This window comes from Podarcis cretensis (genome assembly GCF_951804945.1).
Source record: "Podarcis cretensis genome assembly, chromosome: 15".
Taxonomy (NCBI): domain Eukaryota; kingdom Metazoa; phylum Chordata; class Lepidosauria; order Squamata; family Lacertidae; genus Podarcis; species Podarcis cretensis.
In genome coordinates this window covers 30,959,944-30,982,087 of record NC_137185.1, presented here as the reverse complement: position 1 = coordinate 30,982,087, position 22,144 = coordinate 30,959,944, and the positions used below count along the sequence as shown (strand labels likewise).

The following is a 22,144-nucleotide window of genomic DNA, read 5'->3' as shown; positions in this document are numbered from 1 at the left end:
TGGGACACAGTTTCCAAGTCACATTATGAAAAAACAAAACAAAAAACAGAAGGACTACAGATAATTCTCTATCCGCTGAGCAACAAGAAGCTCAAACACTCATTCTGACCAACGTTTTCTGTGTGCTTCACATAAGGAAGCCTTTTATAAAAACCAAGTCTCCCACACATGGCTAAACACAACACAGTCTACCAGCCATGTAGGAGAGCCCAACAAAGGTGCAATGAACTTTTGGCTTTAGCCACCTGTCTGAGGAGTTGTCATGCTATATTACTGGCTGGATTCAAGTTATGCAGGACTTCTTTTAAAGGTGCTCGCAAGCTAGAAACAAAAACAAAAAAAGCCCAATAAGAAGTTCTCATCTGTTTTGGCAAAGCCACAAGACTTTTATGATGTTCACTCAAAGAGCACTAGTTACTAAAGCTTCAGTTATGACATAGAGCTATCAGCATTTATCCTTTAAAGCACAAGGATCTCTGTCTGTCAAGGGCTTAGTGAAAAACTGTACAGAGGACTTCAGAAATTGCCACAATTAGAGGAAGACAGGATGTATGGTAGAAGCCCACAGATGGGCTCAGAAATGTTTCCTTGGGATGATTGATCGCTTCATTTGAGAAAGATTCTCCTCCCGCCTTCCAGGTCAAAATGGATATTGAACTCATTCCCTTTTGGCCCTCCCCTGCAAAGGGGACACTCCCCTATTTATATGACTCATCTGAAGTTATTGTAATACAGACTCCTCTTCCAGTTCACCTGCTCTCTACCATTGTCACATCATGACCCAGAATTGAAAAGAAACGGGGTGAGGGGATGTTTATATGCTGGTGAATGGGTAGCTGTTTTTCTGGTAGAAGCCTTTTGAATAGGAGTTGTTGTTGTTGTTGTTGTTGTTGTTGTTGTTGTTGTTGTTTGAATTTATATACCACCCTATACCCAGAAGTCTCAGAATTTTTCATTCCTGATGTAGAGATTATGTATTTGCCACTACAAGTAAATGCTTCTAGTAAAGATAACACTTTACACTGTACTTTCTGAAGAAATGATAGGGGCAAGAAACCATGTTTTGTTGCACAATTAACCACACAGAATGCACAGGGTGAAAAGTTGTAGCTGAGTACCCAAATGCAATAGCCGGACTGACAGCACTTGGATGGGGAATTATACCCACTTCTGCTAGGATGTTAGCTAGCCATTTGGAAAATCCTACAATTGCAGAAAATTGAAAAACTACTTTTGCAGATAAATGTCTGGAACATGCAATGCCACTTTTTGGCAAGGCAGAAACATGGACACTTTCACACATCTCAAATCTATTATTCACATCTGAACAGCTGCTTCCCAGGGCATTTGTGAAAGGAAATTCCCCAGCAACCAACACCCCTCCCAACAACGTGTCTGAATTAACTGTGCCAGAAAGATTGTTTTATCAACTACTGCAGAATTAGGACACTTGTCTTCATGGCCCAGTGGCTTCCCGTAGACATGCGCTGAGTCCTCTTCCCTCCCACCCAGACTGAGCTGTAAATATAGACATAGGCCAGATGCTGAAATTGCTATAGAAGAGGATATCAAATACACCTCCAGCTCAGCTTGATGAGGTTTTGATGCAAATAGGCATCTTCTGAAACACACCACCTGTGCACTCATGCAAGAACATTAAGGCCTGTTGGCTTCTGTCCAAAAACAATCATGAATGACTTAGCAATCTTCTCTATCATCCCTTTCACCTGGGATACAAGTATTATCTATGCTCATACAGAACATTCCACATTGGCCCACCCAGCAGTACAATTCCTTTATGTTGTGTGTGTTTCAAAACAGCTCAACATATGCTAAGCCATCCACTGTTTAATGGCAGCAGCATTCAACTTCTTACCCCACACTTTTCATGCTATCCAAAAAAGGAATCATCAAACACTACAACACCAATTAAAATATTTTTTCCCACCCCACAGAATGATTTACTAACTTCCTTCCCAAATTTTCAGGAGTCTGAGGCGGTCCTACCCACATAACCTACTATTGTCCTGTCAGTCCAAGTACTTAAACTACAAATGAATGCACACTTATCTTGCTCAAGTACCATCATCTACTAATAGCAGCAACCCACTCTTCTAAATGAACATCTGACAGCTTAAATACAATTGCTGTTCTAGAGCAAACATCCCCAACCCTGTGCATTGCAGATGCTGTTGGACTACAACTCCCATAAGTCCTAGCCAGCATCCTCCATGGATAGGGATGGTGGGAGTTGTAAGAAAATAAAATAATAATAATAATAATAATAATAATAATGATAGTAGTAGTAGTAATAATAATAATAATAATAATAATAATAATAATAGAAGGCACCAGGTTGGGAAAGGCTGTTCTAGAGTTATCTCCTAATGTATAGATCCAAACATGATAATCCATACAAATTAACCTGGAGAAGATTGCATGAAATGAACTGCTTTCCCTTGCATGAAATGAACTGCTTTCCCATTCCCCCCACTCCCCTCTGAAAGGAGATCTGCTTCAGCCAAACTGGTCATTATGCAAGTTCAGTCAATCTAGCTTGTTACTGAGCACCCAAGTAGCACTGACATTTATTTAATCTTCATAGCACTGTTGACTATGTACTTAAATATTGCACAGTTATGGAAGACATTTGTTTCCAAGAAGCTTATGCTAAATCGCTGTGATATAAAGGAAACACTTAGCCATTATTGACATTTACTGACTCCTGGCAGTATATAGTCTATGTTCTCATTTGTGCCATAGAATATATTTGGAAAGAGTCTGTGGTAGAAAAAATAATCAAGGCTCTTCATTTTTATTTCTTTTTAGAGAACAACAGCAAAAGACAATCAGTGAGAAGTAGCCAGCTCTCCATAGTAGGGCAGGGTGGTGGAGCTCAATAGATTTTATGAAATGTAACATGCTTTCTATTTCCTTGGAGCATGTGGGGAGGGAATGGGCTTGGAGAATCATCTGTACATGGAAGAAGGATTAGCATGCATTTCTTAAACTTGGACAAAATCATGTGCACAAATAAGGTTCCCAGCAAGATGTGGCAGCCAAAGCTATATATGCACAGCCTGGCAAATACTTGCAATACTACTGACTGGCAATTTGGAATGGGAAGCAGATGACTGGGTTTGGCCACCACATCAAGACAAATAACATCACAGCCCCAACTGCTGAATGTGCATGGAGCTGGATTGGATCTTCTGTTCAAGGAGATAGGACCCCTGCAATTTTAAGGCTTTCTGTAAGGCAGCAGGGTGAAAGTTTGTAGATCAACCCTGTTGTTTACCCAATGCCAAGTAAGCAAATGGTCACTAGTTTTTCTTCAGCACAAGTGTTCAATCACACATGGCTGTGAGTTAATCATTGTTCACATCACAGTGAAGTTTAAGGAAGATGATGCAGTTAGGGCCAGTAATAACACAAGAGGGAAATGGTAGTATTAGTACTTAGATATACTCTTTTTCCTTTTCTTCAAGAATGGAGAGAGAAAGTCCAATTTCCTTGCTTGCAATCAAAGTTAATCAGTACCTCAAAAAGCTAACATGGGAGGAGGGGGTGTGCTAAACAAAGGTGGCAAAAATGGTTGTATCTAGACTACAAAATTATAGCCATTCCATTTAAAGAATCAAATATTTTATCAAGATACAGAGAATTTAACTCTCACTTCTTATAGATTACACTCAATTTTCACTAGGATGGAGGTACTATAATTAAGTCAGTGTGGCTGGGCCTAAAAATGTTTTGGGGGAATACAACAATGCAAATCTGAGTAGACTGCATTATCGTTTTAACCATGCCTCCAATAACAGCAGTATCAACATCATGATGTGTACATAACTACAGTGAATGTACTCATGTTTAAATTTACCAAAGAGATTTACATCACACCATTAATTTCTTCCTCCATTCTCTTATTCAGTGCATATTAACGTGCCCCACCAAGCATAGAATAGCCACAGGGGGTGGGATTGGGGACAGTGGGAAAACCTGTGCATGTTGGCTACCAGCCCACAATGAGCGGATTGTGTTCATCTACCATCAAGTGCTGCTTTTGAAGCATCACATGCAACAACTGCTTGCTGAGTATTCATGTCGGCTTTTTAGAAGATGAATCCTGTGCATGGCACAGAACTTACTAGTCAAAACTTAGAACCAACTTGCAAAATATTTTGCCTTTCACTGCTACACACTTCGATAATCATGTGAATAGGGTAATAGATAGAAAACATGGAACTTCAGCATATGTTGATTCTAGTACATTGTACAACAATCTTCTCTACTTGGGTGCCCTCTAGATGTTGTTGGACTTCCATTCTTATCAACCTTGGCTAACATAACTGGCCACCAGGGATGGTGGGAACTATCTTTCAAAACATCTGCAGGGCACCAGTTGGGGAAAGGCCGAACTACAAGATTAAAGTCTGTACACACTACAGTATTTCAATGAGTAGTCATGAGTTTCACTTCTAAAACAAAACAAGAGGGGGATGTCTTTTGGTGTTAGAAATGGGTAGAGACTTTGTCCTATGCAAAAAAACCCAAACCACACATATGTATAGTGTATTTGTTGGAGAGTGATGAACTCTACTAAAGCAATTAAGTAAGGGGAAACCATATTAATACTTATTTCTGAAATCATTAACATAGATTCCATTCATTAACATTAATGCAAGCTATTCAGCAACTCGGGAACAATAATGCCTTAAAAGCAGTGCATTTTTTAAGGAAAGAAAGGTGCCGGTACTCACCATGAAGTTGTTACAGTAAGTGACACACTTTTAACATCTGAAGAAGAAGAAGAAGAAAGGTGCAGGTACCCCTGCAGTACCCCTGGAAAAAAGCACTGCTAAAAGTATTTAACTGGAAGATTGTACTTAATGGGGAAAATACCTTCTCACATGAGAACCTAGCAAGTGTGATCTCACAGCAGACATTTAACACATGTCAGAAAGTTTTAGACAGAAAGGGAACTGGCGGCTGCATCAAATGTTTAAAACTTCTAAAGCACAGCAAAGTAAAGGGCAAATGTGGCAAACATGTTGTTCAGCACAAAGAGGTGCAGGCAACTCCTTGGTAAATGCATGTGCATGGCAAACCTGTGGTTGCTTCCATGAGAAATGTGATAAACCCTTAGAACACTCAGAAGACAAGCCTCAGTACATACAGAGTTAATTGCTGGAATTGGCTGCCAACATCAATCCAAAGAGCTGGTTAGTACAATTGTAGTCAATTAGTCCACCTCCATAGCCCCAGCTGCTGAATGTGCACGGACACCATGCATCTAGGTGGGAATGTAAAGACCTGTGTGACATGTTCTGACACATTACAACAGCCTCTCAAGGAGTCATTGACCAAGCAGAAGGGATGTTAACATTTTTAGGTATATAAGGAGGACCTGGGAGGTCTCTGCTCTCCAGGGGCACAACCATACTGGATCAACGTTTGCTTCCTCTTTGGTTCTTTAGAGCAGTGTTTCCCGACCTTTGGTCTCCAGCTGTTTATGGACTACAATTCCCATCATCCCTGACCACTGGGTCTTGCTAGCTAGGGATGATGGGAGTTGTAGTCCAAAAACAGCTAGAGGCCAAAGGTTGGGAAACACTGCTTTAGAGAACTGAAAATGTTAGCATTAAGTTGCAGAAGAGGGTAATGGAAGGAGGGGAATCATGTTAAAGAATGCACCTCACAATATAAGAGGCAGCAGGGGGAAGGTTGCACTGTCGCCAATCGCACAAACACAAGGAAAAGCCCACCTATGGGTTCAAAGGGGGAAATTAACAGTTTTGTGGAGATCTTCCAACGTTCTGTTTAAGATTTCTTAAGAGAGCTCAAGAGCAAGGTGGATTTCAGCCTTGGGGTGGAGGTGAGAAAATAGCTGGTGCCACCCCTCTCCTTGTAAGTGATCCCTAGCTTCGTATTTCCTGCAGTATTGTACTATAGGGCAAGGATTGGGATCCACAGGCCCTTGGGCCAAAAGCAGCCCTCCAAACCTCTCTGGCTGGTCCTCAGGACTCTCCCTGGGCCACTACCCTCAACCACAACCCCTATTACCTCTGCTTCACACCCTTCTTGAGTGTTTTTTGCCTGTCTGGGATGCGTCCTTGAAATCCAAAAATGCCTCTTTGATGCATGGATGGAGGAAAGACAGGGGTGTCTGAGTATGTGTAGAAACTAGCCTAGTGTACAAAAGCTTCCCCTCCCCATTCATTGCTCCACCCAATTTTGCCTCAGGCTCCACCTATGTCTGATGTTTGGATCTTGGAAGGTTGGCCAGAAAGGAATGTAACCCTCTTCTGAGGGAGTAAGTTTCCCATCCCTGTTGAAAAGTTTTAGTGAGTTGCTGTTGAATTCTGTAATTGTATTTTATGCCCTGTAGTTGTTATGGGTTGTTGATTTTTCAATGAAAAGAAGTATATAAATGTAAATAATAAGGACAGTAATAGGCTTACAGGGCAGCTTATTTCCTCACAATACCAGGGACATTGTGAACATTAAAGTGGTGACTAGGTCAGAAAAATAGGTCCCCTGCTGCAAAGTGAGGTATCAAGCGTGGGGCCCCAAAGGCAGGGAACCAAAGCACTGGCAGGTGCCCAAGGATGTCAAATGCTGATGCCAACCATGCTCAAAGGAATATTGCAAGTTTACATTTAAGGCTATCAGCAAATGTACCAGGAATAAGCTGGTGTATTGCTACAAGTGTCCTCAAATTTGATCAGTTATTGGTTTGTTTAAAAAGCTCAAAAGTTAACTTTGTTTCACCTCATTGCACCAGTGAACAAGTCTCTCCCCTTTATTTGCACTGTGTGCTATCAAGTTGTCTCCAGTACCAGACAAGGCAGAAGACCTGGAACAGTCTGAATTAAAGGCATAGCCCAGTTTGCAAAGAATCAGATGCACAAAAGCAGCAGATATGATTCCATGAAGATTCTTCCTTTAATTAATGAATTCTTCCAAGAAGAAATTAAAGGGGAAGTAAGTTCCACCAAAATAAATGGCATTTACTTCCATGGGTTTAGGAATGGGTTTAAGAATGAAGCAGCAGTAGCTCAATGTAAGTATGTCAAGAAGGATTGCACTTCAGAAGTTCTTCTTTTCTGAAGTACATCTCACGAAAAGGGAAAGAAAAGTCGACTTCTGCATATTGTATACCCTGTTAACAGAGTACTTTAAAGCTAGACAGGGCAAAGCAGTACACTGTCTTATGCAAAATACCTTTTCCTAACTCTGTCATCTGCCTGCCCTGCAAGAGCATTAGCTTCTTAGGAGCAATCTGGAATTTTGCATGGTAACTACAGCTTGCTGCAAGTGTACCTAACCCATGCATGCCAAGTACTTAGTATGACAATGTATCTAAATCAGGGCTGCAATTCACTCTTTCATGTATTTGCTGTAGGAAATTCCATTGTAGTAACACAGTACATGCAGCAAAAATTGATGGCCATGAAGTTATGGGGGTTGGGGGGTGAGAAGCATTAGCATCACTTCTCTTTTTGAACTCTTTTATGCTCAGTACATACATGTAACCCCTATCCTGCAATTCTTAGAACTTTCCCCTACACAGGAGACTGGAGTTTTCCCATATGAAAACCTGGAAAAGGGTCAAAACATTGTCTCTTTGATTTAGTTACACTTACTGTGACTTGATGTAAGTATGCAGATACTGCGAAAATGAATCCCCTCTTTTGCGCTGGGGATTTGATTCCTTCTGGAAGCACATCTTCCATTAAGGACTAAAAGAAAATACTTTATAAGACCTGAAACACCCTCCTCACCAAGTATCAAACACAAAGACAGCTAAGGAATAAGAACTCTGTAACACTGATGGTCCTAGCTCCACTTCAGCATTATCAATAAAGTCCTAAGAAACATCAGGCTCTTAATGTAGGCTTTAAGTCCTGAATAATCAGAGCTTAATTGAATGGCCATTCTCCACTCCAACTTATAGAGAAACAAAAGGGCATGTATCACAGTTCTTGTGAGAAGTGGCTCTTTCTTCCATCCTGATCCCTGATCAGTTGCTTAGTAGACCATTCCTTTGTCCTTTGGGGATTCTTAAATCTTCAAAGGTGAATGGTGGCAGGAGCAAGCAACAGGAAACTTTGCTCCCCTGCCCTCTCCCCCTGTGGAGATTGGCCCCAAGAGATATGACAAATGAATAAGCTAGGAATATTTAGTGCACCTATTGTTAGACTGTAATTCCCATCATCCCTGACCATTGGCCATGCTCTCTGAGGATGATGGGCGTTAGGAGCCTATCATCATCTGGAGGGCATGACAATGGCTACCTCTGGAATAGGCAGAGACAACAGCAGGGAGGAGGTGGTAGGTTTCCAAACCCACCCAGGGTGGTAGGCTTCCAAAACCTGGAGACACCACTGAAACAGACCTATAATGAGGTCCTTATGGTAAACCACAGTCTATAATATCTGACATGAACGTGATGTACCTATGCCTATATGAATTCCTTTGTTTTGCAACCTGGTGTGATTTAGACCTCCATGCCACCAACTCTCAATATATGGTTGTTGTTTTCTCTGGTGTTCAAGTGGAACTGGAAAAATGCTAACCCATGCCCCCTCCCCCAAGTATGCTCATTTTATCAGAGTTAGAGTCATGAGTCACAGAAGAAAACCCCCCAAAGGATCAACCACAGCAGTGCCAGGGGCTCCCTGTGTGTGTGACAGCAAAGTTCTACTCAAGGGCACAAGGAGGATGTAGTTCAGCTGTGACCGGACGTCACCACACTCCAGATCTGACAGACGGCAGGGGGCCTCTCTGTTTTTGTTGTTTCCATCCTAAAAATACTTTCATACCAAGGAATGAGAATGAGATAAATAAGAGGGCAATGGGGGGGGGGACGACCCTACAGCAAACACACACATACACAAACAAGAACTTCAAGCTTTTTTCTATGACAGGGTCACTTCTCTTTCCACCAAGGCACACGGTTGATGCCTCTTGCTAGCAGGAGGTAAATTGCCTTGTGACATTATACCAGTTTTTGTGAAGCACTATAGCCCTGACAGCTTAGGGAAAGCAGCAGCACAAGGAAAAACAACCAGCAGGAAAGGAGGGAGGAACACACAGAGACCAAATATACGCAACACTGGCAGCTGTCAAATTTCTGAGCCAGGACCTGGTTTTCTCATTGCCAACTACAGAGACAAGAACCCCACCTCCCAACACGCCACAGAAAGTCACAGAGAAGAGGTTTCTTTCCCTGTGCCATCTTAAGAGAAGCCAGAGCCCAACTGTTCACAACAGTACATTTTAAATCTGAGTCTTTAGAGATCATATCCTTAATTATTTCATAACCTCTCTTAAGACCATAGGCACAGGGGGGAAAGGCAGTGAGACCAGGAAGTTGGCACAGTGGATTTGCCATTGGACATTTACATGTTGTAGATACGATTGAAATCTGGCTTTGAAGAGCATGTCTGAAAATTATTCTGCTAAGAGGCTTTAAAAAGGCTCGGCGGGGAAGCAGAAATGTATTAGCAGGCTCTTCTCCAAAAAGGTAGCTGCACTTTACATAGTGAAACGCCAGCTGAGACAGGTCAAACCGATACCTGTTTAGCCAGAGCTGAGAATGCACAAAAGTATAACATGCTTAGGAAGCAATTATAATAATAAAGGACTAGAGACTCCCACAATATGGGTCGGGGCTATGTGCCAAGTTTCTCCCCCACATAAACACCAGACATACTCTCTCTCCTAGCGTAACATCCCACAAATGCAAAGAAATGAACAGGTGCATTCCTTTGACCAAGTGTAAGGATAGCCTACAGGATAGCCATCATGCAGACCTCTCAAACACCTACATAAAGAACCTCCACTACATTTTGCATATTGTACTTCTATCCACATCTCTTCTGTGCACACAATAGTTCCTTGCAGATCTGAAGGGAAACCTATTTGGCTTCAGGCCAGACTCTCAAACATTGAATTGCATACTCTTGAAGCAAGCTGCTGTGTGTGTGTGTGTGTGTGGTGTGTTTGCCAGCAAGATACTGGATGATCTTCACATGGGACAAGACTTTAGGAGCTTGTCATATAGCTACAAGGACTAGAAACTTACTTGTTTCCAAGCAATTTGCTAATCGAGAGCTCTGAAATTCTAACAAGATCCCACAGGACTCACAAAAAGCCACATATAGTTTGAGCAGGACACCAAACAACTGAAGTGCCATTGTTGTGACATTGTGGCAGTCACTTCATAATGCAAGGCAAGTAAGAGGAGAAAATTACATCCATATTTTCATCACCACCTAAGTGTTGAAACATAGTACCTTTATGTAGTACACATCTACTTATGGACAGAAGTCAATATGAACATCAGTAGGAACTGTATGCAGCAGCTGAAAGGAGAAAGCTGTCTGAACACATCTCGCCCCACTAACTCCTTTAAAGTAGGCTTCAAGTGCCGGCTTGGTATTAGCCACCAAGCTGATCTAAGCAGTGATGTAATAATTGTATTGAAGCCAGCTGCACTCCAGTGGGCTAGTAACCCAGTTTCATGCCATCAAGCCTAGCTGCACACCAATGAAATTAGGTTCTTCTACAGGAAGGAGCAGCAGCAGCAGCTCTGAGATAAAGAGACTTTGCCATCACCTCGCCAAACACTAAGGAGCTATCAGAGGCACACTGGACAGGAGAATCGTATCCAACCATGCTGAACAAAGCAGCTGCTTTTAAATACCATCATCTTTATTTTAACAGAGCATCACCTTTTTTTAAAAAGAAGAAGAAATAAGGTGGAAAAAAGAAACTCAAACTTCCAGTCTCCCCTACATATCCATTCCCAGTGGTACCTAAGGGTATGAAGGGAAACTGCTAGTTCTTTTAAAGGAGGGGGGAAGAGTTCTATATTGCAAAAGAACCTGAATCTCCACTACATAGAAAGCATCAGCTTTGGTGCGGGCTTATCAATTTAGTAATTCTTTGTTTTAAGTGCAAGAGAAGCAGCATGGAGAAAAGGCACTATGATACAACATAGGCAGCAAAACTAGAGCAGTTGTAAACAAACTGATAGCTGCACAGTCTCATGCTTTCAGAAAAAGAGAATGTGATGGGGTACAAAAGCAATTTCTTGATTAAGCACCAAAGCACTAACTTTTCTTCTTAATTTAATCAACAGATGGACCTGTTGTGTTCAGTTTGAAAAACAAAGCACACACACTGGTCCCCAAGAGCTATGCTGGGATGGTGGGTGAGCAAAACACAGATGGCACTCAGCTTTGGCACAAGGTGATGGTGGGTGTTTCCAGGGCACATGGAAAGCTGAGTTATCCTCACTCCCCTTATTCCACAGGTGAGTGCTTTTGCCCGCAGCCATGAACAACATTATAATAAACCAGAATAATTTATGGGTCTATTCTCCAGACATCTATAAAAATGCAGGAACAGTTGCTGGAAAGATGCAATGCATGTAGGTGACCCTAAAGGAAAAAAGCATCTGTCCATCAGTTGTCTGCACAGTGTTTCAACGTAGGACATAATGGACTTCAAACCCAAATCATCTCACTGGGTGTACCTACTGCTCCCTCTCCTGTAGAAGCAGACAAGTCAAATTCAAGTCAACGTGACACCCCATGAAAAAACGCACGACTGTTCTGTGTGCAGCCTTTATGTGTCCAATGGACACAGATATCTGAACAGAAACAATCAGGAGACTATAATTACTAATGCCTAAGAGAGAATAGTAACGCACCTTCCCGCTGCGCCGCTATGCACGCTTGCTGGGAGGGTCTAAGCAGCACTTACTTCCGAGTAAACGCGTACAGGCTCGGACTGCCTATCATCCTCTCATCATCATCATTTTAAAAACTCATCATCACCTCCTCTTCAGTCCTACTCCCCAGAAGCCAAAAAAAAGCACCCCCTCCTGGTTTGGCTATATATGGAGGAACAGAAACATTTGGAAGCTTTTTTAATAATAATAATAATAAATACACGCCAAGATCTCCCCTCCCGAACAGTAGCTGAAGCATAACAATAGCAAACTCATTCCGCCCGTCCATCCCCCCGTTTTTCTTTTTGGTGGGGGTAGATTTACAAAAAACATACACCAGCTGTTTAAACCCTTCACTTCCAACTGAAACAGCGATACGCCAAGAAGAAGCGGCGGTTGGGGGCTGGAGAGGAATAGCAGGGGGATGAGGAAACCAGCTCCAAAAACAAAAGTCATCGGAGTTCCTTCCTCCTCCTCCTTTTGCCCAGCTGCGAGAGACACATTGGCCGCAAATGCCTTCATCACCACCACCATCATCCCCAACCCACCTGGAAAGTTAAAAAGAAATAGAGAGAGAGAAAGAGAAAGAAACATATATAGATGGGTCCTACCTTGACTGAAGAGGAAGAAGCAGAGGAGGACGAGATCTGTCTGAAAAGCTTTCATTCCTTAAGAGTTCGGCGGGGAAATAAGAGAGACGAACTTGCGCGCTTAAGCAGTTTCGGGGGCTAGCTGTATCTGCCTCCCGATGCTCTCGCCTGCCTTCTCCTCTTGCCGGAGCCGTCTTCCTACACACCGGCGAAGCGTCCGCTGGGTTGGCAGCAATAGCGGCGGCGGCGGCGGCGGCGGCTCTTGCTTCTGCTGCTAAGGCGGAGATGGAGTTTAGTTGCTCAGCCTCGCTCGCTCTCCCGGCGCCTACCTCCTCTTCGCTCATGTACGCGCTCTTCTCCGCTCCATTCCCTGGCTCTCTCAGCCTCGCCAGCCTCCTCCCGAGGAGCTCCTCCCACAGCCGCTGCCTGGACTGACTGACACGCCGACTGGAGTAGTCTTTAAAGAGGAACGACTTGCGAGCAACCTGAGAGAAGGAGGGCGGTGGGGTTATTCTCTCCCCCTTCCTCTTTCGCCTCGTTCCCCTTTACAAAATCTGTGCTGCTATTATTGCAAGTTCAAGTAATATTTTTGCCGTTGTTGTTAGTCCAGCCTGAGACAGCCCGATCCCTGGGCATGTTTTGCTCAGAAGAAGCAAACCCCTTCTGAATTCAATGAATCTCCAAGCTCAGGGAAGCCGGCCTGTGCCACCCGCACACCTGCCGGAGAGAACCTGGCGCGGAAAACACTGGAGTTTACTTCTGAGGAAACGGCCCTTACGCGACTATTCCAGGCGTGCTTTCTCAGAAGTAAACCCACTGCGGTCAATGGACTTACTCTCTAGTAAGTGGGCATAGAATTGCAGCTGTAAAGGGTTGGTAGGAAGGCTCCTCTTCTACAGGAATGAAATTAACATCTCTCCCCCCTCCTGCCCGCTTTTGAAAGGGAATCTTGCAGCCCGATCCGATGCATGTATTTATTTGCTCTGGAAACTAAGTCCCATAGATTTCGATGAGACTTGCTGCCAGGTATATATGCTTCGGATGGCAGCCTTGCCGTGCCGATCTAATGCACGGTTTACGCTGAAGAAAGTTCCACAGAGAGCCCAATTGGAACTTACTCGCAAGTAAGCGCATAGACACGCAGTACAAAAGAAAAGAGACCCGGAGATTCCGATCCTGAGCACACATACTGGAAAGTAATTTCTACGGAAAACTCGAAGCATGCATGTACTTATAAGGTTGGACAGGGAACGGTGGCTCAAATGCCGGGGGCCCCTATGCCTTTCAGAACCGCTCAACAGAGAGAGGATGTTTTAGCAGGTGCAACTTCGCTCCCTCCATATAGAATGCAAGATGGTTCTAAGAAGCAGAAGAGCACGCGCCAGTAAAGAAGCTGGCTGTCCTCCTGAGCTACAGTTTGGATCCCAGGCAGGAAACAGAGGGAAAGGATGGTTGATAGTTGCGACTGAGTAAAATAAGCCTGCATTGTAAAGAAGCCTCCTTACTTGCTTTTAAGCGAAGTTCTCTTTTCTCCGGTTGTAAAGGGAAAGACTTCAAAATGAAACAGCTATCAAGAGCGCAAAGCGCTACAGTCCCTTAATGCCGCAAGTTCTTGGAAAGGGTGGCAGGTGAATAACCTGCTTGATTACTCTTGAGACTAACACCTGAGCTCTTGAAGATTACCTTTCCTGGAAAGCAGTGCTGCCGAGGAGGAGGGGGGGGGGGAAGCTGTCTGAAAAGTTATTGTGAGGTATTTAAAGGGCTTAAGGCACAGGCCCCTAGCAGACGCTTGCATATACTTTTTTAAAAGTCCTCCTGAAAATGTAACAGCAGCAGCAGCATTTTAACTAAAAAAACGACAAGAGAAAGAGGTCCTGGAGCTCAAGCTCCCTGGGCAATTTCTGTGTCTCTCGTTTTTCCAATCTTAGGGTTCACTTCTTCACAATTCCACACTAGTTAAGATTATTTTTTTAAGTCCTCATGAAAATTCATTCAGCATTCTAACATGAATTTCTCCTAATGAACACATTTTTGTATGCAATTCTGCCTAATATACACATTTTTGCAAAGCAGTTCCCCCACCCCTAAATATAATGCCTTGTGGATGTTGTTTTCAATAAACTATAAAATACACAGAATAATGTTTGTAACAGTATTTTAATGCACATTTTACCCTGGTACGTGCATTTTTGCACACATTACTTAGCTGGATAACTGTGGTGTAAAATTCAGAGAAGCGAGAATTCCAAATGATGGCTGCATTTTGGTTTGTGTGTAGTTTCAGAAACTGCAAATTAGGTAGGTTCACTTTTAAATGTGAACTGAATCAGATTTTACTCTTGTCCCAGCCTTCAAAGCCCTACTGGCTGTATGGTTGTCAGCTTCTCCCTGTCTTTTTTTTAAAAAAACAACAACAAAAAACTAGATCTCAGGTGCTCTACTAGATGAAAAAAATCAACAGATAATGTTAACCACTATCCTGGCATTTCAATGCCATAAAAAGATTTACCCGTTGAATTTCTGACCTCCCATGGAACAAGCTAGCACACATAGGAGTACTTGGTGGCAGAGTGGGGGGAGAGTAGATGGTAGGTACACACCCTGTATTTTTTTCTATTTTATTGGTTATTGTTTTTATACTATCAGAACTTAAATCCTAAACTTATTAATTTTGTTTAGCAAAATAATAATTTGTTCACTTATTAGGGGAGTTCTCTGTTATTATGCAGGGTATATGGATGGTTATATAAGTACTGCTTGTTCTGATTTCTTAAGCGAGTCTTGACACCTGAGTTGAAATCTTATTGTTAAATGAAGAGTGTTTTTCAAAACAAAATAATTATTATTTGATTTTTTTTCACATAAGGTTTTATGTAATCCTTGTCCTCATTTATCCCTTTCTCTTTATTGTTTCTACTGGCAGTCGTAAGTGAAAACTGAAATAATGTCCTTAAAAAACACAAAAAAAACCCATTATTTCCGAAATATACTCAGATGAGCTTCCACAGGAAAGCAATTTCTGAGTTGTAGGAAAGCTGCTGGGAATATATATATATCTTCACTAGATGCAATTTCTTATAATTCAGTATGTGTGTGGTTGTTATTAGGAGAGATCCTGTGGAGTAGAGTTGTTCAGTCTAGACCCAACTGAGCTCCTGTTTCATGTACTGCAGCCTTTGCCCTCCAGATGTTTTAGACTACAACTCACATCAACTCTAACCAGCATGGGGCTGATGGCAGTTGCAGTCCAAAATGTCGGGTGGTGGGGGAGAGGCACCGGATTGGTGAAGGCTAATATAATGTTAATAGATATTTCACCAGCCACTGCAGGTTTTCTTACTACAATGTTGCCATAACAAAACAAAATCCATCAGGGAAAGGGGAAAGGCCTTGTGGTAGATCCCATGTTTGGCATGCAGGTCGTCCCAGGTTCAGTCCCCATCATCTCCAGGTAAGGTTCAGGAGGACTCACATCTGAAACCCTAGAAACCCGCTGCAAGCCAGTAGACAATACTGAGCTGGATGGACTTGACATAAGATTACTTCTGATGTTCATAGTTCTCATGTAACCTTAAAGCAGACCTTCACAATTTGTGACGTGTCAGAATGAATGCCATCTGCCATCTAGGCCAGTCCACAAAATCTACCTAGCAACCTCCTGAATTTTATGTGTGCCAAGGACTGGAGGAAAATGGATTTCAAAAGCATATGAGAGGCCACAGTATATGGCTGGTGGTGCAATGCTTAATCAAGTAACTAGTTAGATTAAGCAATTATAAAATCTATTGATCAGATAAAAAATTAACTGGGCTGATTTTTTTTAAAAGGAATAATTTGTATACTAGAAGCAACTTTAACAAAAAACCAAACACCTAATGAGCATGAACTTAAAATATGTATTCCGCTTTCTACCCCATGCAGAACAGGATGAGTCTCCTAAGGATACTTGATGAACGTGCATCAGCACAAAGGATGGTGTGTGTGTGTGTGTGAGAGAGAGAGAGACAGAGACAGAGACAGAGACAGAGACAGAGAGAGAGAGTGTGCTTTAGATCAGTGATAGTCAACCTAGTGCCTTGGACACCAACTTCCTGACTATTGGCCATGGTGACTAGCAGGGCCGGATTTAGGTTTGATGAGGTCCTAAGCTACTGGAGGTAATGGGGCCCTTTATATGTCCAGCTGTCCTTTGTCAACAACAAATTGTCACTTTTTTGTGTTGAATATATGCTATATTCAACACATTTTTTTGTGTTGAATATATGCTATATGGTAATTTATGGACCTAATAGGTATCTAAAGCTATTTTATTTGTTTTTTATCTTATATTTTGGAAATGTGCATCCAGGTTTCTTTCCTTTAATTATTTTTGGGGAACCCCCAAGAGAGTGGAGCCCTAAGCTATAGCTTGTTTAGCTTATACGTAAATCCAGCCCTGGTGAGGGGTATGTTGGGAGTTGGAATCCAGCATCTGGATGGCCACTCCTGCTTTAGATCAGGTGTTTTCCTTGCATGCAAATTTTAATTAAATAGTTAATTGACTAAAAGCCATGCAGTAAATCAGTTAAGATTTCCACAATTAGATGACTGCCAATGCCGTAGTCACAAATTGTGCAGGGGCAAAATATTTAACCCAGAGAGTAACCACTTTGAGTTAAGGCAGGGATGGTGAACTTCCAGAGGTTGCCTGAATTCAGCTCCTGTCCTCTTTAGCTAGCATGAGCAATGGTCAGGATCAAGGATGTTGTGTGCTAGAGACCAACACCATCTGCAGGGCCACAAGATCCCTTGATTTAAGGGTTCCTGGTTTGACATATGGAAAGAAGCAGTTATCTATTTTATTTTATTTGTGTTTTGAGGAGTAGGGTTTTGTCAAACAGTAAAGGTCACATTTCTGTCTGATGTGTGTGCTAATCCCTACACCTCGGCATCTTGTAGATTATAAATCAGCCTGTTCTTTTCTTGCAGACACTTAAATCTCCTCAGACAAAAAATCAATTTGGAAAATGACTTTTTATAATCAACATAAATGTATACGGTTAATATAGCGTGGCTTTATATATAAAAAAGAACACAGGGAGAAGTTATTAACTTTATGTTCTTAATCAGGGAGTGCTTGGTTGGGAATTGTTTTTGTGGGTCAGCCCTAATTCTAGAGGGCTTTGCTAACCTGGTTCCCCCAGATGTTTAAGACTACAGCTGTGCTGGCCAGTACTGATAGGAGTTGTAGTCCAAATTATATGGAAGGCTGGTGATGGTTGCTGCAGGTTAAGAAAGGGGAGGGTCAATGATTTTTTAAAAAATGCACTACATTGTATTTGTGACAAGGAAAAAGCTGATGGGTATGTTTTCCCCCCATATAATAGTGCAGAGCAGAGAAGGGGAATTTATGACTCTCTAAAGGTTGTCTGACTCCAACTCTCACCAGCCCCAGGCAGCATGGCCAATGGTCAGGGATGATGGAAGTGGTGGTCTAACAACAGCTGCAGAGCCACAGCTTCCCCATCCCCGTTATGGGGCTGAGTACATGCAGTACATTTAAAGCACATGACTTCCCAAAGAATCATGGAAACAGTAGTTTACCTCTCACAGAGATGCAAGTCCCAGTACCCTCAGCAAACTACAGTAGTCAAGATTCTGTGGCGAAGTCATGTGCTTTAAATGTGCCCTATATTTATAGTATGCCTCAGCCAGGAAGTTGGAACAGATTTTTGAAAAAAATGCACTTCCTGGCTTTTTCTTTGTGGGATCCACAGACACAAAGATGGCCCAATGATGCATCAAGAAAGTGAAACAATTTCCCCTTCCACTTACTTGTTTTCCTGTTGCTGGACAACCTTCTTGTCATCCCGTCATTTCCATGTATTTACAATCTAACAAAAATGAAGTTCCTCTGTTTAATGCCTAGACCAGTGGCGTTGGGGGAAACAACCACCCAAGGCTGTTCCTTTTTTGGTTTTAGTACAGCAGTTCAGGACATAGGAGCATTGTCACAAAGATGCAGGTGGCAACCTTAATTTCCTTGCTCCTCCCTCTGAGCGGCAGACAATTCGGCAGACAGGGCTTATGAGAGAATGGGGGAATCCTGCTGGGTGTGTGATAGACTGACGGCCTTTGTGAAAGATTCCCTTCTATAATCTTAAAGATTATAGTGTAGTCCTATATAGTGCAGTCCTAGGCATTTCTTAAAATCTCACTGACTGGGCTCATTCCCAGGCAGATAAGTATATGATTCCATCCTAAGGGGAGGCCAAAAAATTGTGTGGCTCAGGGAATAAAAGTATGTTTCACAAATCTGGTTCAACTAACCAGCAGCTTCAGCATGTGGCATTGAAATGGCAGTTATTTGGGGCAGAGAACCAAAAGGGGCATGTGCTGCGAAAAGCATCCATTTCAACATGCCTGGCCACTGTTAAAAGACATAGGGGCATGGAACCGATTAAAAGGTACCAAGCGTCCACTGAGACAGAGTGTAGCACCCTGCTTGTGGTTAACGCTTAGCTGGAATGAAATATTCAACGCAGCAATAGAGAAATTAAAATAATAATTTATTTGTCAGACAAATAAATATGAGGCACAGTGGTATATGGTTACCAAGCTCTGGCCTGGCCTCCTGCCATTCTGGCCAGCACTTATATTTCCTTAATCCAGCCCCCTTGCTCCTCCTGTGGCTGCCTCTGTCCAATCAGCCTGGTTGAAATTCCTATTGGCTGTTTGCTAGAACCAATCACAAAAGATACACCCATTTCCTTCTGCCCTTTTATGGGAAACAAAAAGATATATTCTTCTATCTATAAATGACAAATAAGTAGTAATATATCTTACATGTGTCTCAACAAGGAACCTTAATTACCAGCTCACCTCGCCCTATTGCCCTCCAAAACAAATGGTTTAATCTTAAATTTTTATCTTAAACAGATGTCAAGGATCATCATTGAAAGATCTCCTTCCTTTGGAGGTCTCTAAACAAAAGCTTGACAACCATATGTATGCTCTAATGATGTTTCCTGCTTGGCAAGGGGGGCTGGGCTGGTGGCTGATGGCCCCTGTGATCTCTTCCAACTATATGAAATAAGAATCTAGCATAAGGATTTAACATTTCTTAGTTTCTAATTCCTTTGCATAATTACATTTAAGCCAATATATTTAATACATAACATAGATAGCTTTTTAGAAGAATAAACCTTTTCAAAGTAAAAAAGGAAGGAACATTTTACAGCCTCAAAATAAGATAGAAAGAAAACCTCTTCTCCAGCCAAGCCAGTTGCCTTTTTCACTGCTCTTGACCTTTCAACCTTAGGAAAATATGGCTCAAGTTTAATGGGAGGCACATGGTTTTATTTTACTATTTACCCACTCTTAATTATGTTTTTCTCTGCTTTTTTATCTTCTGTAATATGTAGGGTCAGTGTAACCTTGGCTCTCAGCCTGTAATTCCCTTTGACTTTGAGAATTGTTTTCTGCTATAAATCAGGGGGCCCCCTTGTCTAGGAGAATAAACATCTTGCCAAGGTTCTTAGGCAGCTGGTCTTCTGCCTGGCATGAACATTTGAAAATCTTTAAGCTCATTTTAAAATACAGGCCCTTATCAAGCCTTAATAAAAATGCAGGCTATGATTAGATGCCTCAAGAGCAGGGAGAGGAATGAAAAGTTAGAAGTTGTCGAGTTTCAAGACTAGCCCTTCCCTCTTCTTCCATGACCTAGTGCAGAGTATCTGCTCTTTATGTGTAGAAGGCCTCTGGTTCAATCCCCAGCAACTACAGCTAGGACTGGGAATGTTCCCTTTTTGAAACCCTGGAAAGTCGCTGCCTAGTCGGTGTAGACAATAGTGAGCTAGATGGACCAGTGGCGTGACTTGCTGTGAGGCAACTGCCTCCATCTTGTCTGCTGCTGCCCACTGCAGTCACAAGTGAAATGCCTCAGAATGTTCCCTCAGAATTTTCCCGCCAAAAACCTCAGCTGGAAAGAAGGCCCCGAGTGCAATTAACTCAGGCTTCTGCTGCCTCAGATTTCATTCTGTGCAAGTTGTAAAAGGGTGTGGGCAGGAGCTTCTGTGTGGGTTGTGGTGGTGGGGTTAGGGGGCAGGCAAAGAAAACCACTGAAAAGGAAGGGAAGCAGGCTAATTTCTCACCGAAAAATGAGAATAACCCCTGTACATTTTGTCTCATGTTTCAAGTTTGACAAATGCTAGAAACTTACCCTTTTAAAAAGAAAAGAAAAAATATAGTGGTACCTCGGGTTACAGATGCTTCAGGTTACAGACACTTCAGTTTACAGACTCTGCTAACCCAGAAATAGTACCTCGGGTTAAGAACTTTGCTTCAGGATGAGAACAGAAATTGCATGGCGGCAGCGGGAGGCCCCATTAGCTAAAGTGGTACCTCAGGTTAAGAACAGCTTCAGGTTAAGAACGGACCTCCAGAAAAAATTAAGTTCTTAACCCAAGGTACCACTGTAATGGGAATAATGGTTTACTGGAGGGTGAGTGGGGACTGTCTCTTTTGTCCCCGCCAGAGGCCCTTGGGCATGAAAAATACTCTGATTTCGGAGGCTTTTTCACTGTACAGCTTTCAATGAATGCTGAAGACCCACCTCTTTACCCTGACCTTCGATGCCTGAGACACATGTTTTCAGAGCCACCCTGTGATTGTGATCTGTTCTAACCATTTTTAATGTTGAGTTTTGAAATTGTTGGAACCCACCCTGAGACCTGCTGGCAAAGGGAGGGTAATAAATCTGATGACATGGACAACAATAGTACAGTTGCTTCCCAGTCACAGAGGAAGAACTAGTAAAAAAAAGAAAGGAAAAAGAGGGAAAGTTCTCAACACTTATCTCCATGCCTCTTTTACCTGCTGTTTTATTTGTTTGTTAATATTTTTATTGAAAGTTTTCAACATGCAATACAACAAAAACCAAGCTAATCTAAAAGAAAAAGCAACAATAAAGAAGAGAAATAGATTTAAAAACCCTCTATCTCAATTGTTTAGGGAAGTTTTTAATGTCTTATGTTTTATTGTATTTTTAATATTTTGTTGGAAGCTGCCCAGAGTGGCTGGGGAAACCCAGTCAGATGGGTGGGGTATTATTATTATTATTATTATTAATAATAATAATAATAATTATACCATATCCTTTATTCATCTACAGAAAAGTGGGCCTTCCCAGCTCTCACCTGGGTGTTTCTGTTTCTTCCCTAGCCTCCCACCCTGGGAGATCCTTTTTCCTCTATCTCCCACACAGAGCCTCTCTCACCCTCCTGTGTATATGCCCATCAATCAATTCCCTACTGTTCGCACAGGCAAGTACGTTCTGCATGTTGCCGTCAAACTCTCGGCCAGCCTCTCCAGCATTTCTGTCTGCCCCTCTTTCTCCAGAGGCTCCACAGTTTTCTCATGCTTCCCAACCCTTCCCCCAGGCTCCTGCTTTTCCCCCGGGCATTGTCTTCTTTGGCCTTTCCTGGCAAGCACCCCACCTCTGGCTTCCCAACTTCCTGGGACTTCCTCTTTGTAAGCTTTCATCCAGTATTCCAATTTTGTATACCGGCACAAACTGCTCCTGCTGTCCAAAAACCTGTGTGAGGATTCTTTCACAGCAAGCGATTGGTTCTGCATTCGGTCATGGAAGTGACAAGCTTTCTAATAGTGAAACTAGGCACAGTGTTGGAGATTATGCAAGCATACTTTAGTTTTGTTAGAAACTCTCTCTCTCTCTCTCTCTCTCTCTCTCTCTCTCTCTCTCTCTGTGTGTGTGTGTGTGTGTGTGTGTGTGACTTGTAAGAGAGCCACCATTCTCGGGGGGGGGGGGTTC

At 42.4% G+C, this 22,144-nt stretch overlaps 1 protein-coding gene across 3 annotated transcripts in view; it reads right to left on the bottom strand.

Annotated features, from left to right (window-relative positions):
- The window catches only part of KIRREL3 (kirre like nephrin family adhesion molecule 3), a 761,094-nt gene extending 742,856 nt beyond the window's left edge, over positions 1-18,238 (bottom strand). For 2 of the 3 annotated variants that reach the window (XM_079955017.1, XM_079955019.1), the window contains exons 1-2: positions 18,148-18,238; positions 12,355-12,818 (exon numbers count right to left, since the gene is read on the bottom strand). In XM_079955017.1, the coding sequence (XP_079811143.1) occupies positions 12,355-12,409 (55 nt within the window). In that variant the 5' untranslated portion in view covers positions 12,410-12,818; positions 18,148-18,238. Of the gene's footprint in view, positions 1-12,354; positions 13,119-18,147 lie in introns of those variants that run through there. The other variant, XM_079955018.1, reaches the window with a different exon arrangement.
- Between the last annotated feature and the right edge of the window lie 3,906 nt (positions 18,239-22,144).